The sequence below is a fragment of the Tribolium castaneum genome, chromosome 10, assembly GCF_031307605.1.
Source record: "Tribolium castaneum strain GA2 chromosome 10, icTriCast1.1, whole genome shotgun sequence".
Taxonomy (NCBI): Eukaryota; Metazoa; Arthropoda; class Insecta; order Coleoptera; family Tenebrionidae; genus Tribolium; species Tribolium castaneum.
Genome location: NC_087403.1, coordinates 7,840,089 through 7,856,391, shown reverse-complemented (window position 1 = coordinate 7,856,391; position 16,303 = coordinate 7,840,089). Strand labels below are relative to the sequence as shown.

Below are 16,303 nucleotides of genomic sequence, written 5' to 3'. Positions count from 1 at the left end.
GGGAGAAATGAGAATAGAGTGAAATTGAAAAAGTAAATTTATTGAAGATTATTCAACGGTAGCACCAAGAAGAGGAAGATCTTCCCGCTCCTTCCGCCTCTTACACTTCGGACAAGGTTTAGTGGAATTAAGGCAACCTTTATGATAAACTGCGTTGCAAACATCACACTAGAAAAACAATGAAACAAAAGAGAAACAAGCAATAAGAACTTACGCGATAAATATGTTCAACATCAAACGGAAACAACGCTTTTGGTTTGTTGCAAACTTCGCAAACGAAACCTTTCTGACTGCACAACCAACAACCAATCACATGTTCCTTCCCAAAATTAACAACCGACTGCAAATGTTGCGCCAAAACCCCGCTTGAGATTTCGGCCAAATCCTAAAACTCGGTTTAAAGAGAAAGCTAAATTCAGACTATTGCCATTATTACCGAAACTGAATATTGGTGCACGTGTTCATACATGTATTCACGCGGCCACATTTGCTTTTGCAACTGCTCGATAACCGGCTCTCGACACGTGTATAAGTAAGCTCTAAGGAAGTTCAGTTGGTTTCGCAGGATTTGGAGCTGGGCCATTTCTTCAACCACTCCGTAAATATAAGGATTCAAGGTCTAAAATTTTGTTAAAACAATACTTATTCTGCATATGCTAACTTAAGGGGGTAAACCGCAACCGGTGTGCAAAGGCTGACTTGTCAATATTTACGACACCTCTTTCCAAAACATAGGTTTTGTTACGGAATATCGGTATCAACTAACCCGCATAGCTCATATTCCATTATTTATGCTTTTTTGAAGAGCTATCCTATATAATACCGTGGAGGGAGAAACTTATGGAAAGAAGTATACCGCCAATGTTAGGGCCTTGGCGATCTACAAACACCTTTTATAGCCTATTCTAAATTTTCCGCCAAAGTGTGCAATCAATTTCTACAAATCAGCTGATACCATAGGCGTTTCGTGGAATCTATGCTGCCAGACTATTTTGATATTCTTTTTGCATTAACCTGTTTTTTCAATACTATATGTTAATAATAATAACAGGTTATATACAGAATATTCCGGCTAAACTAAACATTAGAAGTATTGAAATTTTTTCACAGCGCATCCCCTAAGGTTCTGTTCCATGGAAATATTGTCAAAATGCAGCACTGGTTTTACTGGAGGTCTGTATCAACTTTCTTATTCTAAATCGAAAGATATGTATGCGTTTTTGGATTACTTGAGTTAATTTAATTGGATTTTCATCAGCTTTCCCTATACCTAAATTTAGCCGTTTACAAAATATTTTGGGTATCTTGACAATTTTTGGTTTTTCGCTTTTCACTTCAAAAATCAGTAGCTCTGTCATTTTTAGAGTTTTCGAAATCGTATTTGGATAAAGTTCACAACTGAATAAAACTCAAACTACAAAACCTTAAGGTTAAGTTTGGACAACTTCTAATACCTATAAGTCAATTTTTTCAAATGCAATGTCCCAATTTTTATTTCACCAGTTTAATTGTTTTTTTTAGATTGCGGGAAAATCTTTACTAGCTACAGCTATTTTTGGAGAGTTTGACAAAGAAACATCTCTCATTGAATAAATGACAAGTTCTGTTAAAAATTTTACGTTACAACAAAATAAATTCATTGAATTTAGACTTAAAAAACTTTGATTTCTTATATTTTACAACCTATGCAGAAAAGCTATGGCTAATAAATTTATTAATGCCAACAAAATGTTTGTATAACTTAAAAACTATTACATAAGTGATAAGTAAACATAAATGTAGGGAATGTTCATACAGATCGATGCAGAATTAAATTCTCTTTCATTTAAGGCCGGTTTATAGAAAGCTTTGTTAAAATTTAATTCATTGTTAAAAGTTAACAACGCGAATGGACCAACCAAACTTATTCAATTTGGCCACGTGATCAGTTAATCACGCCTTTACTTGCAGATTAACTTAAATAAAATAAATAAATGAAATAAAAATTGGGGCATTTTATTTGAAAATTTTGAGTTATGGGTGCTTGAAGTTCTGCAAACTTAACATTAAAAATTTGGGATTTGGAGACTTTTTTAGAAATTTAAAAACATCAAAGAAAAGATCTAAACGTCTCTCTCAAACGAGCTAAAAACGAATTTCAAAATTATTAAAAATGACAGAGTTAGCGATTTTTGAAGTAAAAGGGGCAAATCGAAGTTGTCAAAAAATCCTAAGTACGAGTCAATTTAGGAATAGGGAAAGCTGATAAAAACTCTCTTTAAATGACTCGAGTAATCCAAAAATGGAGTAAAAACATATCTTTTTAATTAAAATAAGAACGTTGACAGCAACTTATGGTATAACCGGAAGTGCCGATATGGTTAAAGTACTTTCATTGATTATAGTCGCGCACAAAGTTTCAGATGACCATCGTTATAAGAACTTCCAATACTTCTAATGTGTGGTTTATACAGAACAGCCTGTATGTAATTGTTAGCATTAGCGGTTAGTGTTTAGAATGAAGTGTATTTTGACAATGAGCTGTAAACTTTGTAAGTGCCCCTAAAATTAAAATACAGTGAAATTTCTCTTTAAGGACAGCTCCTGTTTCTCGTTTAAGCGGACTCTCCAATAAACGGACACGGACAATGCATTTCGGAACCTTGGAAACAAGAACTCTCCTTTAAGCGGACATCATGTCACACGAGTGTGTTTTTTATTAATTAGTTATGCCAATTCGTCAGAAAATTCGCGGAATCACATAAGTGGATACATGGTTTTTTCAATGTTCTACTCATTCAAATTCAGACCTCAAAAGATCTTAAAGTTATGTGTATTGTTTATTGCACTATTTTGCGGTGTCTATATTGATCAATTAACTTAACCGCTTATTAAAAACTAAAGAGTTGGCGACATTAGAAAATCAAATTTTTAAGGCCTCTAAAGGGTAGCAAGAAAGTTTTGAATTTATAGCGATATAAGTTTTAAGTACATTTCTCACGAATCTGCGAGTACTCTGATACACAAAATAATAAATTTTGAAGATTTTTTTTTGCAAAAAATATTCGATAAGTGTTGTACCAATAGTTATAAGCATCTTGCTAGTTCTTTATTAAATTATTTCTAGTTTCATTCTATGTATAAATTATTGTTTCTCTTAAGAGGACACCTCCATTAACCAGACCACCGTTAGTACCCGCTTACAGGAGATTTGACTGTATATTGACTACACCACTGGTTTAAAATTCCTAGTGGGGAAGAAGTTAAAAGCAACCATGGTTTCTCGCTTGAGCTCCCTCCACATACAATTATGGCAAACTTCTCCGTGGTTTAATATTCACTACAAATTACAAAAATGCATATATTATGTTGATTACTTAGGAGAAATCGTAGTAAATGCTTAAACCCCGGGAAATCATTTGAAAAATTCGGGTTGCGGTTTACCCCTCATCACCCAACTAACTTTAAAGTCTATAGTCGGATGGTCCTTAATTTCGTTAATGTAGTTCAAAGCCTTCTGCGAGACGGGATACGTCTTGAAATCCCAGTTGTGTATGATCCTTGCTGGGATTGTGATTTCCTCGCCACTCATGCACGAATCGCAAAAATATTCGGCAGTGAAAGCGCAAACTTGTGGTTTGATTGTAACACTTAGGGCTTCTCTGCAGCCTGCACATTCATAATTTTGCCTATCTAGACCCTTCTCTTTGCTAATGCGTCCAATGAGCGCAGCTAGAGGCGTTTCGGTTTTGGCCAAAATGACAGTGGTTTGTCCCACGTTATTGTTATTAGGTGTGTCTGCTTCGCCGATTTTGTGGTCCTCAAATTTCTGCCAGACTTCCCTTAAATCGGGCGTTTTGATATACCCGCCACTCAACATGTTGTAGCTTTCAATCAAGGCGTTGAAACTGCCTTCCATCGATTTGGGTTCCGGGTTTATCACTGGAGGAGGTTCAGGTGGGTTGGCTGAAGCCTCCTCAATTTCTTGCGGTTGAGTTTCGTCAAACGACCAACCGGTCCTCCTGTTTAGCGAGTTTCCGACGGTGTACAAATTCTCGGAGTCTGTGCTTTCGGACAGCGACGACTTCAAATTCTCCTCACTCTTATTTACGTCGAGATTGTCCTTATGTTTGGCTAGAATTATTCTCAAAGCTTCGTCTTCGTTTAGTGCGACCATTTGTCGCAAACTGGAATTTTGCGATGTAATGGAAATTGCCGAGCTTAGAGAACACGTCTCGGAGTTGCTTTCGGGGGCAGTTCGGGTCTCTTCGACCATTTGCGCTACGTCGTCGCATGGGGCGACAGGACAAGCTTTCAAAGTTGGGGCCCAAATACCGGCAAGGAAAAGACTTGGCAATTGCCAGGTGTTTAAAAGGCTGGAATTGCACGGTAAGGTCACAGTTTTGAAGGCTTCAACGCCTTCGATTAATCGTTGGGCGACATCGACAAGGTCGCTGTCTCGCAAGTAGGCTGTGGGACGGTAGAAGGATTTTAAAGAGCTCGGATCACGTCGAATTGTCATTAAATAAGAGGACAAGAGACAGTCGTTCAAGGCCAGGCGGATCCATGCCCGGCATTGGCCCACCTCGCTTGTTATCTGCGACAAGTGGGTTATCTGAAAAAATCAAAAATAATATAATTGATTGTTAGTTATCCCACTGAAAAATTCAACAATTTACTATAAAAACAGTACCACACCCAAATGTTAGTTCTCCCATATGTTTTATGTTACAAAGCTTATAAACACTAGTTTACAGGATCCATATATTTTTGCTGAAAGTTATAAATTATAATTTTGAGGCGGTGACTTCACAAAAATATTTTTTTAAATCCACTACTTCAGGGTTGATAACAAGGTAGTTCCTAAACCACTAAACAAATTCAAAATAACTTTTACTTCCTTTTTTATATTTTTTGGAGTGTTTCCTTTATGAGAGTACTGCAGTAATCCCCGAACACATATATTTTATCTCAAGAATTTTCGAAAACCTTCAGATCTCTATAAGCGTTTTCGCCCTATTCGTAACACATCATATTGTAACATTTAGTATTCTTTATTTACGTAAGAAAAATTTTTTATAACAAAAACTGTGACGTGACTTGACATTTTTCATTTTAGATAAAAACAAAATTCCAAAGTATCGAATGAGACAAACAAAATATAAAATTCGTTTCATTTTTTATTATTATTATAAGATCTGGGAATAAATGAGTAGGTATGTTGTTAAACCTGTCGGACAATTTTAGTAAGATTAGAAAAAATCGTTTTTAACTGAAAAACTTCAAAACAGACTTGTTTTTACGAACATTTGCGACATAATTGCATTTCTGACAAAAAAATGTTTGAAAAAGACAAAAAATCATGTAATTACTGTCTTAACTTGGAAAACCAGAACCGAGAATTTAACTTATTTGATAATATTATTAAAAAAAAACTTGGTTTCAGCTACTACGCTAACGCAAATTTAACATCATTTTTCGCATAACTAATACGTTTTTAACGAACTTTAGCAAAATAATGTAATTTCCAACAGAATTCACTGATTTTTCAAAACGAAATCTGATAACGATTATTTTATTTATTTATTATATTATTATTATTATAATTTAACGATTATTTTTGTTTTTTTTTTGATTATTTGTTACACATTTTCGAGAAAAAATCTCGGTAAAATGAAAACGAAAGAGGCAAAAAGTCGATTTAGCCATAGTTTGGTAAATTTTGGATCGTACCCAAAAAAATAAAAATATTACCAAAAAACACTTTTTATTCCAAAAAACTATCAAAAGGACGATAGGACGACAGGAATAAAAAAGATGGTTTTCCAATATGAAGTTTAAAAAAGGTAAAAAAAACATAATTTTCCACCAAATTGAGAAAATTTCGAGCAACAACCCACTAAAATCGAGTAAAACAAGTCGAAAACTATCAATCCGATGTACTGCGTGATTTTTAAATAATAAAAAAAGCAAAAGTAAGTTCGACTAAAATTTGTATTTTTGCTTGTTTTTAAAAAAATTTTGAAACTAATTGCATTTCTGGCTGTAATACGTATAAAAACGCTTGAAAAAAATAAAAAAAATAATTAATTAATTAATTTAGTGATTTTTCAGTCAGTTTTAACATAATCTCACACAAAAATTTAGAATTTCGTTTGGAACCAAGATTTTTGACCAAGCATTTGCCATTTTTGACAAAATTTTTGTAATTTTTCTACGTGTTATAATTGGATCACCAATTCTTGACGGAACCAAACGAATGAAACCGTTTTACTTAAAAAACGTGCTTTAACACACCAAGAAAACATCATTTTTGGCTTAAGTTGATAGATTTTAAAATTCATATTTTTGTAATAGATCATATTTTTTTAAAAATCCTCGGACAGGTCGATTTTATTTTTGTAAATGCTGCAATTTGACATCATGGTAACATTTCAGACGTCATTGGATTTTGAATAATGACGCCATCTTTTAATTTTTAATTTTTGTTTCCTGTTTTTGATACTCTTTTGGCGTTCTTGTAAGCATAAAACAATTAAAAAAATTAAAAATTAAAACAAAAAATACGAAAACAAGTTAAGAAAAGTTCTAAAAGTTATTGATAATTACACATAAAGGCTTTATTTTTTTTTGTTATATTTTATAAAGGGCGATTGTTTTTCTGCTTTTTCGAAAAATTACAATAACAAAAATATGAATTTTACGTGTTACTTTATAATCACTCTGTATGAAGGTTACTTTTAACATTCAAAAACATTCAAATTAAAACATTATAACTTGATAAGCTCCTTTCGTGAAAAGTATGTTTTTATAAAAAAATTGGGTTTTTGTAGAAAATTTTCTTAAAGTTATATTAAATTAGGAAAAAACTTGCTAAATACCAAAAGTCCGTTTAATACAAAGTGAGTTTATACCTGCCAAAATATTTTTTTACTATATCTCAATATCGAATAGTATGTGTGTGAATTTTTTTTGGATTTTTCTCCCCACCATTAATTAATTAGAAATATTAATCCCAATTAAATTAAAAATACAAAAATATAAATTAATCGAAATTTTAGGATTTCTTATGTTATAAAAATTCTTTATAAAATTGTTGCTAGCACCGGAAAATTACGTTTACTTCAATTTTTAATTTTTACTTAAATATTTTTGGAGCAACTTTTTCGCGGAGTTTTGCACAAAACTACATTTAGGCATAAAAATACAAAAAAAATACAAGTGTCATTTATTAAAACGTTATTTTATGCTCTTATTAGGTCCAAACTTGAATATTGTGTTATTTGGAGTTCGAACTATCAATTCTTCAGAGATACAGGATGAATCATTGATATGGGTAAGCTCTATTACACCTACACTGTCAATGATATCGTAGTGAGTCAACAGACACTGTACATGAGAGGCCAAAGTGCGGATTTTAAAATTACTTTGCCCTATACAGTATGCAGGCTGTTGCATTTTTAGAGAGCAGCCTATAATATAAGTAGTTTTTTTAAATGGCACCTCCTATATGTATATCTCTACACAGAGATAGGCAAAAGTATAGAACCAGGCGATTTCTGCGCAAAACTATTATTACATCATCAACTACTTTAAAAATGTGATCATCTTTCAAAAAGAATCTTTGTTTTTTTTATTTTTCGAGTCCATATTTTTTTCTTTTAATTGACGCCCTAAAATAGATTTCTAATGCAATATTATTGTTTTAAAACCAGTGTTTGTTTTTAAATAAGTTATTAAAGTTGAGTTCCAAGCGTACTACAAAGATTTTTCAAACTTGACCGAAGTGGATTTTTTTACGCTTGGCCACTTCGGCCCACCTTCGTAATGAACTCAGAACACAATTTTAATATATTATTAGAAAAACAATATAATTAAATTAAAAGACATTTTTACCAAAAAAAATCTCCGTAGTAGGGTACCATATATTTAATTTTTTTTTGAATAATTCCAAAACTAAAAAGAATTTTGAAAAAAAAAATTTTCAAAAATGATCACATTTTAGAAGTGTTGGATGATGTACTAATTAGTTTTTTTTAAGGTACATAGTTTTGACACAAAACGCTTGGTTCCATACTTTTGCCTAATACTGTATGTAAATACAGGTTGTCTATGCAATCTGAAAAAGTCCATTATTGACCTTTAAATCTTTTTTTACGAAAGCGGTACATAATAACCCCCTGACTCTCTTAAAACTATTTTCAAATATACAGGGTGACTCCGAAATTAACTACAACACAAACTTATATTTTTTTAAATGGAACAACCTATATTTTTTGCATTTTTGAATGTAGGTTTTAACACTGATTGTTATTGGTCGATTTTGCTTTGTTTTTGAAATAATTTGATTTTTTTGACAAAAACATGCTTTTTAAAAAACTCAGGAGAGTAAAACTTTCACCACTTTAAAGAAGAACATTCAAACTTCAAGGATATACTGGATGACCCTGGGGTGTGTAATCGGTCTGTGCTATTTGAAATAATGTCAATATTTTCTTAGTCTATAGACTAAGAAGTCTGTTGGAAAATAAAATAATGAATTGATGACAATAAATAATAATTTTTGCAGCCACTTAATATTAATTTAATAAGTTTTATTTTTCAACACTGTCAAAATTTACGGTTTTTCTCTTGTGTAAGAAAGTTTTGACAACTGTTTGGCATTTCTCAATGCGAAACGTCAGATTATTTTTGACAAATTTAAAATAAAATAAAAATAAAATGTTGTATTCATCTCGTTTTTGTGTAAATCGGTGACCACTCGACGTTTAAAAATCCACTCAGCAACAGAGCGTCAGATTTACACTCAAACTCGGTAAATAACTATTAATTATGAGGAACTGTACCAAAATTCTGAATTATGTGCGTTAGTTTTTGAGAATTGGAAAAAATGCTAAATCCTTTGTTACCTGGTCTATGATTTGTCGATGTGATATGACAAGTAAGGGGGCCCAGAAGCTGGGCTCTGGCCGTTCGTCAACATCTGCAATGGCCCTTTTGAACCTTTTACTCAAGGAGTCCTTCAAACCGTGCAGAAAAATAGCTTCAATCGTCATACACAGCGTGTTCGAAGCTTCGGTAACATCCTCAGCTTTATTGAGTCCATTTTCTTCAACTCCGCAATACTGTATCGCTTTCACACTATTCGACAAGTGATCCGTGATCGACTTCTTAATTAAATTGTCTTTATTACTCGACGTGTGCACACTTTTAAACAACTTATTCATGTTTGTTAATTAACCCGAACTTGTGCAAAATCGCAACAGTTTTATCAACCGCAATACCGTGTCGCACGATTGTGAACAAACCGCATTCTGATAAGTCAATAACGGTGGACGCACGTCGTCTCGAATCGTCAAGTCCTAAATTACCACCGTCAAAAACTGCACCAACCTGAGCCCACAAGTCTTGAAATTCGTTGATTGTTAACGAACTTGGCTCGTTGCTTAAATTGGCACTTGTGAGGGCCAAAGGGCGTCCCAAACCGCGGGCCAAAGCCCGAATAAAGTGATAATCGGGGATTCGAATCCCCACTTTAGCGTTAAAACTGAGTGACTTATCAAGTGTGCTTGCACTAGTCAGAATGACAGTCACTGGGCCTGGGAGCAGACTTTCGAGCAAACCTTGGGGCAAGTGCCCGATTTTGGCCCAAGCCTTCACCTGGGGGACGTCCCCGAGACAGATCGCCACAGGTTTGGCTTCGTTGCGCCCCTTAATGCTATAGAGTTTGTTAATTGAGGTTATGTTCGTCGCGTCACAGGCAAGTCCGTAGACGGTGTCCGTAGGGAGGGCGATCACGCGGCCCGACTTTAACAAATCAACGGCTAAAGCCTCAGCATGTGGGTCCCTGATGGGGACGTGCAATGCCATAGAAGCCCGCTTCGGGGAGAGTTTTTTGAAAAGGGGGGCGAAAAAACGCATCGCCTACTCTCGCCAGTTGTGGGCGCATTCGGGGTTGCAGCAGCGGTAGAAGTTGGTCATGGGCTCGTCAGCAGAGCGGGTCTGGACCTGGAGGAAGTAGGCGTGGGGGTGGCTGCATTCTGGACACGTTTCCGCTGTTACGTCGCAGTTTTTCCAGGCGTCTTCGCCGCCGAGCACGTCATCAACGGACTGAAAGCGTGACGGAGTTGGAACAATGATAGTGGGTTATTTGGGTTTTACCTTCACTTGGAAGTACGTGCGATTCGAGATTTTTCCACGAATGGGGAATGACACGGGGCAGATGCGACACGCAAAACCTAATCGGCCGCAGGTCTGTTGAGCGAATAGCAAATTTCCACAGAAAGGACAAAACACAACCATGACCCGTGATTATTATGATGAAATTCAACTTGAATTCACATGTGTCAAAAATTGACAATGACAGCGCACGGTGGGTTGGCAGCGCTGGGGCGAGGGCACCAACACAAAATTCGTATTCTATTTTATTTAAATTATAAATTATAACAAATATTCAGCCACTTACGGCCTTAGTTATTTTGTCAACTAATTACTTCACTAATTTGCTCCGCTTTTTATATAGTCGAATTAAATAAGACATATTTTCAATTAAAATAAACAAGGACAATTTTACAATGATTAATTTAATTTAAAATAATATGGTTCAAACATTTTCCTATACCACATTACTTAACTAAGTAATAAAAAAATTATAAGAATTACAAAGAAAAATAATTAAAAACGTTGTGTTTTATGGGTTGCCTATACTAAACTCGGTGGTATTGAGCACTTGGTTCATTTTGTTAATTTCGTTTTAAAGGTTTTGATTTTTATCTCTCTCGCTAAATGAGAATTCAATATAATTTTTTCAATTTTCCTGACAAAAAAAATAAACACTATGGTAATTGGTTCAAAATCATTAGGATAATTTACAAGGGCCGTAGCCAGCGTAGGGCCCCACAGGGCGAAGCCCTTCCTAAACAAATTTCAGGTCATACGTTTTATAAAAATTTAAATAGAGAAGTTTATAATATTTTTTTTTCTTTCTTTGTTATTACTTAAGTAAATTTTGAAATAGACATCATTTTAGCTATTTCAAAAACACCATAAACATGGATGTTTTTTATTTTTTAAAGTTGAAGCGACAGAGGGTCATCAGATGGACATGCAACATCAAGTATGCATTTTTTTTTTAAGAAAAATATATCTAGTAATAATTATTACTCCACTTGGATTTTGACTTATTTTTAGCAAAATTTAATAACAAACGAGAAAGGAAATTAAGCTTTATGAATTATGTTAGGGGAAATACCTACAAAATAACATACATCGTTTGGCAAAAGTATGAAGCTAATTGTTATGTGCCTAAACTATGTACTTTAAGAAAAACTAATTATTACATTATCAACTACTTTAAAAATATTTTTTTAATTCCTTTTAGTTTTCGATTTTTTTTTCAAATAGCACCCTACTACGGCAATTTATTTTTATATTATATTTATATTTTTTATATTATTTATATTTTGTTTTTCTTCGTTTGTTATGTATTTTTGATCCTTTATAAACTTCATTAATAATAATTTACCAACATGAGTACATTTAAATTTTCTTTGCCCTTCTATTATTCTATTCTACGAGGGTGGGATGATTAAGTCGTGGCCTCACATAGAAAATAATAATTTGGCCAAACATTTTTTGCTTTACTTTTCACTATAACCTCCTTCTAGTTATGTGCACTTGGTCAATCGGTGTTCCGAAGTCTTTATCCCATCCTTATGGGTCGATTCCGGTAACTCTTCAAAAAAATTGCTCTCTATAAGAGACCACGAATTAATCCATCCTTGTATTGATAATTCAGGGAGAAATAAGCCTCATTTAAAAAAAATACAAAAACTAATTTTTGACACTACAGAAGCGATATGTAGAAGATTTCTTATTACAGTTGAAATACTCAATACAGTCGTTCCTTTTTGATGTTTGATCATTGATCAATGATCATATTCTAACTCACACAGTGCACATTTCCTACAGTGCCGTACTGAGCCTCGGATTCGTGGAACACGGGCCCGGGTCCCGATGGCCCTTTCCTTTGTCTAAATACAAATTAAAAAAAAAATAAAAGTTATAATATTTTTTATTAGCCGTTAAAATTAGATTAGAAAGACAAAAAATTGTTTTGTCTGCTTATGAGTACCAAGACTTTTCAATCTCCCCAGAAAAAATAATTAGAAACGGTGGATTTTCTTTATATTACAGTTACACAGGTATAATACCTACCCAATAAATTACAATTGCCTAAAAACATCAGGTGTACAAACTAACATCAACGACTTCAATGTTTATGAATAAATAACTTTGTTAAAATTGTCAACAATTAAAACAATAACAGTCAAAGTTATACAATTAAAAAAATTGATGAAGCTCAAGCTTTTAAAAAAACATTGGGAACGTTTGAATCGATATTTTTGATTGTACTATAAAAAGTAAAATATTACAAATTATAGGTAGATGTTGTATTTAATTTATTACTAAGAGAACAATGAATAAACTTCGCAAACAATTTATTGAATTAAAACGTTAGCTGAAAGTTTATACTAAGAAGGGCTTCTTGAGCAAAACTTTTTTGACGAATCTCGTAAGAAAAAGTTCCACATTTGAAGCTAGAAACGATCACCAAAGTTAGAGGCATTTCCTTAATTGTTTCTCCACTTTTGGGAACATTTGGCGAACGGTTTGGCAAATACTGCAAAGTAGAATTCTCGTAAATAAAAACCTCTTGACATTAAGCTTGTTTCAAAATGAGGTACAATGTCGAAATAGGGAACGGAAATAGCAACAGTTTGAAACACATCGATTTGAATAAATGTGTGATATAACAGTGAGAGACAAATGTGGAATTCTGTATCACTGGCTGGTAGTAACATATGAGTTGATATTAGAAATGACCTCAAAGAATTGCAAAAGCTTGTAAGAATTTGTCGTTGCGTACTCTTGGCAATAAAAAGGTGTGATGAAATTTGCAAAGAGCGAAATTGTGGATGGGCGGAAAAGGAAGTATGAAAGTGATCCAGAAGTGAAAAAGTCTAAAGTGGGTACATACCTGTTTGGATATGCAATGCATTTAGTGTGAATCCATAATTTATCCCTAAATATTTGGAGAGTTACGTAAGCTAATTAGGAATGAATAAAATCTTCCGAGCGCGCCATATATGACCATAAATAATTCTGAAGGTCAAGGATTCGAATCGAAATTTCACTTTTTCGTTAAAATCACGTAGACATGGTGACTGTATTGGCACCATTACCCGACTAAATTCATTCATAGTTGTAGTTGTAGACCTATAAGTGATACAATTTGAACTTGATGAACTGGTTGGGGCTTCTTAACCGGTAAATCGCTAAATATTTACTCACTCAATAAAATCACTAGTTTTTCCGGTTGGTAAATGACTTGTTACACTTGACAGATGTCTAGGGTCAGCAGCGGAGGCACAGGTGGTGTGGGATTTTTCAACGCGAAATTCAATTGTGTGAACGCGGCTTAAGATTCTTGAAAAAGAAATTCGAGTAATTGGCGTCCGTAATTACATTAAAAGAATCCACAATTGCAATAAGAAAGAATGGTTGCAAAAAGCGCGCAACATATAGCCATTTTTGTTCACTATGTACGCAATAAAATTTCATGATGGAATTCTTTGTAGTTATCCATCCAACTAAGTATAGCTGTTACAGTTGAGAACCAACTATATGTTGTAAGAATGTGTAGAGAGAGACTAGATCAACCGCTGATAACGAGGGGTCACCACGGGGTCACTTCGACACTTCCAGATTAAATCGCCCAAATAACTGGGTTAATTGCTAATTTCATTGCGCAGCTTTTCCGCCCATTCAGAAAAATGATTAGTGTCAAAAATCGGTGCTACCGGTTTGATTGATAAAAATAAGTCTGGTTGCGCTGCGTCTAAAAATAAGTGAAAATGACAGAGATGGGCGGACTGTAAACAGTCATACCCACATGTTTATCAAGTGGAGCGCCAGCCAATCATTATGGAAGTTGTATAATAATTGTGACTTCTCAAAAACTGATTTGTCTAGCGACTGCATCGACGAATTAATTTATTCTTAAGACATTTTCTCTTTTTCTCGATGTCTCTGTCAGGCTTTAATAAATGTTCTTGTTAAGTATTTGTTTTATTGTACGCTCTCTATGATTCATTGGACAGATTTCCATTAATTAATTTACGATTTTTTTCGCTTAAACTTATGTCCACTTATTTGATATGCGCATTGTAATTAACAAATGTAACGTTCTTGTTAACTACTAATTAGTTAATTTCAATTATAAATCGACTAGTTGCAACTACACGAATCGGTTTGATGAATCTCCAATTATGTTTATTTAGGTTCACTTCTGAATTTATTTCAATCAAAAACATTTCTCCGAATGAGTGCTTATGCATTGAAGAAGTGAACGGGAGCATTACAGGACCTCTATAATACCCATATAAAAAGCACCAACCACCCTTTGTTGATTCAACAAGGGTTCCATCTTCCAGGGAGGTCGATTATCATCACACCTTTTGATACTGTTATTTTTTACAACAATTGATTTATAGAGATACCGCCGGATTCTCCAGAGGGTGAATATTAACTCTTCTATACCTACAAGGATTTCCAAGGGCGCCTTATTCCCATTAATGAATAAAAATCCCAAAATTAAACCATTTCACCTCTCGCACTTCGACAAAAAACAAACTAACGAAATGCAAATTGCCCAAGGTTTCTTGTTCTTAAAAAACATCATTTAACACAATTTTTTTCATGGTATTGTGCATCAAATTGAACGTAATAGAAGGAAAATTGGAAAAACGAGTATTGGCATTATTAGTTTTTTTTTATAACTCGAAAACAAAAAGTCCTATAGTAAAACGACTTGTTCCAGCGAATTCTTCGATTTATTTTACGTATTATTTTTCATTTGAATGTTTGAAAAATTTTACCTTAAATTGTAGTGGTTACTTCAGTACCTTCAAAAAGGTAAATAAACTCGCTGTAGCGGTTTTATGCACTTTTCTACGTTTTTAGAATCCTCTTTAGTTGTTAAGAGTGCAAGAAACGTCGGTAGGTTTAATTTTTCAGATTGAGATTTTGGTCGATTTCCGGTACCCGGAGCAGTAACTCCGGAACTATTAGACGTAATCCCATTACGTTCAAAGCCTTGAACTCCAGCGTGAAAAGGTTTAACATAACTTATAGTATTTAAATGTTTATTAAAAAATAAAAATCACAAAAAAACAAAAAAAAATAAATTTAAACTCCACACTTATTTGACAAAAGGTAAGGTAAAGCTGTTTCATTTATATGGTTCTTCATATTAAAGCAACATTACATCAACACAATAAGATATAAAATGTTTTTCCGTTTTCAAGTATCTAATACAATTCGATCTCTTCCAAATCCGCGATAATTGTTTTCCTGACAATTCAAGTCAATTTTCGATGTAAAATGTTTCCTAAATATATTTAATAGTTCTATTCTAATACAAAAATAAAGTTCTTATAGTACAATTAATAGGTATAATTTAATTCTGTGTATTCTGTGATATTTTCGAAAATACAGTTCTCCTTCACTTTACCACTACCCTTAAAAAATAAAATATCTGTTGCTCAAAAACTTATGTGCAGTTATTGGATATTTCAGAGTGTAAAAAATGCAATTAAAAATATTTTTAAAAGTTTTTATTTAACTTGCTTTGTTGTCTGTATGTCTGTTTCATATTTTTGGAGCCAAATTTGAAAGGGTTCCAGTTGTCCCAATGATTTGAAATTTTGTATACTTACTTAATCTGCGTGACAATGCAATCTTATGTAGTTAAATATCCCCTAAAGAGGTTAAATGGGGGTTTGAAATTTTAGGTTATGTTTGCAAATAAGTTCTCGATTTGTAGATACCGTAACTTATACCGACATAAACAGTATGTTGGTCATTCGGACGTCACGGTAGATGCACAGTGTAATAAAAAAAAAAAATAAAAAATGGTTTTTTTTTTCGAAAAATCTTTTTATTTAAAAGATGCAATAAAAAATAAAAAACAAGATTTTTCTGTCAGAGAAGAATATTTTTGCTTACAAATTAAAATTCTAAAATTTATAAAAAATTTTGGGAACGGTCATAAGTCATTACAATACAGAATTAATTTCTTAAATTGAACAATATTCCCAAAGCTTTAATAAATTTTAAAATTTTAATTTGTAAACAAAAATATTCTCCTCTGATATAAAACATTATTTTTTACTTCTTAGTGTAACTTTTAAATCAAATTTCTAAATTTTTTTTATGTAATTTCGACTCTGACAGAAAATGTTTTTTTCAACCATAAGATATC

General features: G+C 33.3%; 3 protein-coding genes and 1 long non-coding RNA gene across 4 annotated transcripts; all 4 read right to left on the bottom strand.

Moving 5' to 3' along the window:
- Positions 1 to 19: 19 nt before the first annotated feature.
- On the bottom strand, positions 20 to 9,206 carry Plekhm1 (Pleckstrin homology and RUN domain containing M1). The gene is made up of 5 exons (XM_967315.5): positions 8,889 to 9,206; positions 3,443 to 4,594; positions 437 to 619; positions 215 to 385; positions 20 to 168 (listed from the first exon to the last, which is right to left on the bottom strand). Exons 1-5 carry the CDS (start codon positions 9,204 to 9,206, stop codon positions 49 to 51), a joined length of 1,944 nt encoding a protein of 647 aa, XP_972408.1. The 3' UTR covers positions 20 to 48.
- On the bottom strand, positions 9,199 to 9,900 carry Tcs1 (Threonyl-carbamoyl synthesis 1). Its single transcript, XM_001811684.4, has one exon. It carries the CDS (start codon positions 9,898 to 9,900, stop codon positions 9,199 to 9,201), a length of 702 nt encoding a protein of 233 aa, XP_001811736.3.
- Polr3K (RNA polymerase III subunit K) lies at positions 9,755 to 10,366 on the bottom strand. The gene is made up of 2 exons (XM_967218.4): positions 10,141 to 10,366; positions 9,755 to 10,089 (listed from the first exon to the last, which is right to left on the bottom strand). The coding sequence occupies exons 1-2, from the start codon at positions 10,279 to 10,281 to the stop codon at positions 9,904 to 9,906; spliced, it is 327 nt and encodes a 108-aa protein (XP_972311.1). The 5' UTR covers positions 10,282 to 10,366; the 3' UTR covers positions 9,755 to 9,903.
- A 1,668-nt stretch (positions 10,367 to 12,034) lies between these two features.
- Positions 12,035 to 13,949, bottom strand: LOC103314999 (uncharacterized). Its single transcript, XR_511793.3, has 3 exons — positions 13,333 to 13,949; positions 13,019 to 13,257; positions 12,035 to 12,661 (listed from the first exon to the last, which is right to left on the bottom strand). It is a non-coding gene; the product is annotated as an uncharacterized LOC103314999 (long non-coding RNA).
- Between the last annotated feature and the right edge of the window lie 2,354 nt (positions 13,950 to 16,303).

Coding starts and splice junctions, on each gene's coding strand:
- Plekhm1 (XM_967315.5), bottom strand. CDS start 9,206: ATGAATAAGTTGTTTAAAAGTGTGCACACGTCGAGTAATAAAGACAAT. Junction 4,595..8,888: donor ATCGACAAATCATAGACCAG/GTAACAAAGGAT, acceptor TGATTTTTTCAG/ATAACCCACTTGTCGCAGAT. Junction 620..3,442: donor ATCCGACTATAGACTTTAAA/GTTAGTTGGGTG, acceptor ACAAAATTTTAG/ACCTTGAATCCTTATATTTA.
- Tcs1 (XM_001811684.4), bottom strand. CDS start 9,900: ATGCGTTTTTTCGCCCCCCTTTTCAAAAAACTCTCCCCGAAGCGGGCT.
- Polr3K (XM_967218.4), bottom strand. CDS start 10,281: ATGGTTGTGTTTTGTCCTTTCTGTGGAAATTTGCTATTCGCTCAACAG. Junction 10,090..10,140: donor GCACGTACTTCCAAGTGAAG/GTAAAACCCAAA, acceptor TCACGCTTTCAG/TCCGTTGATGACGTGCTCGG.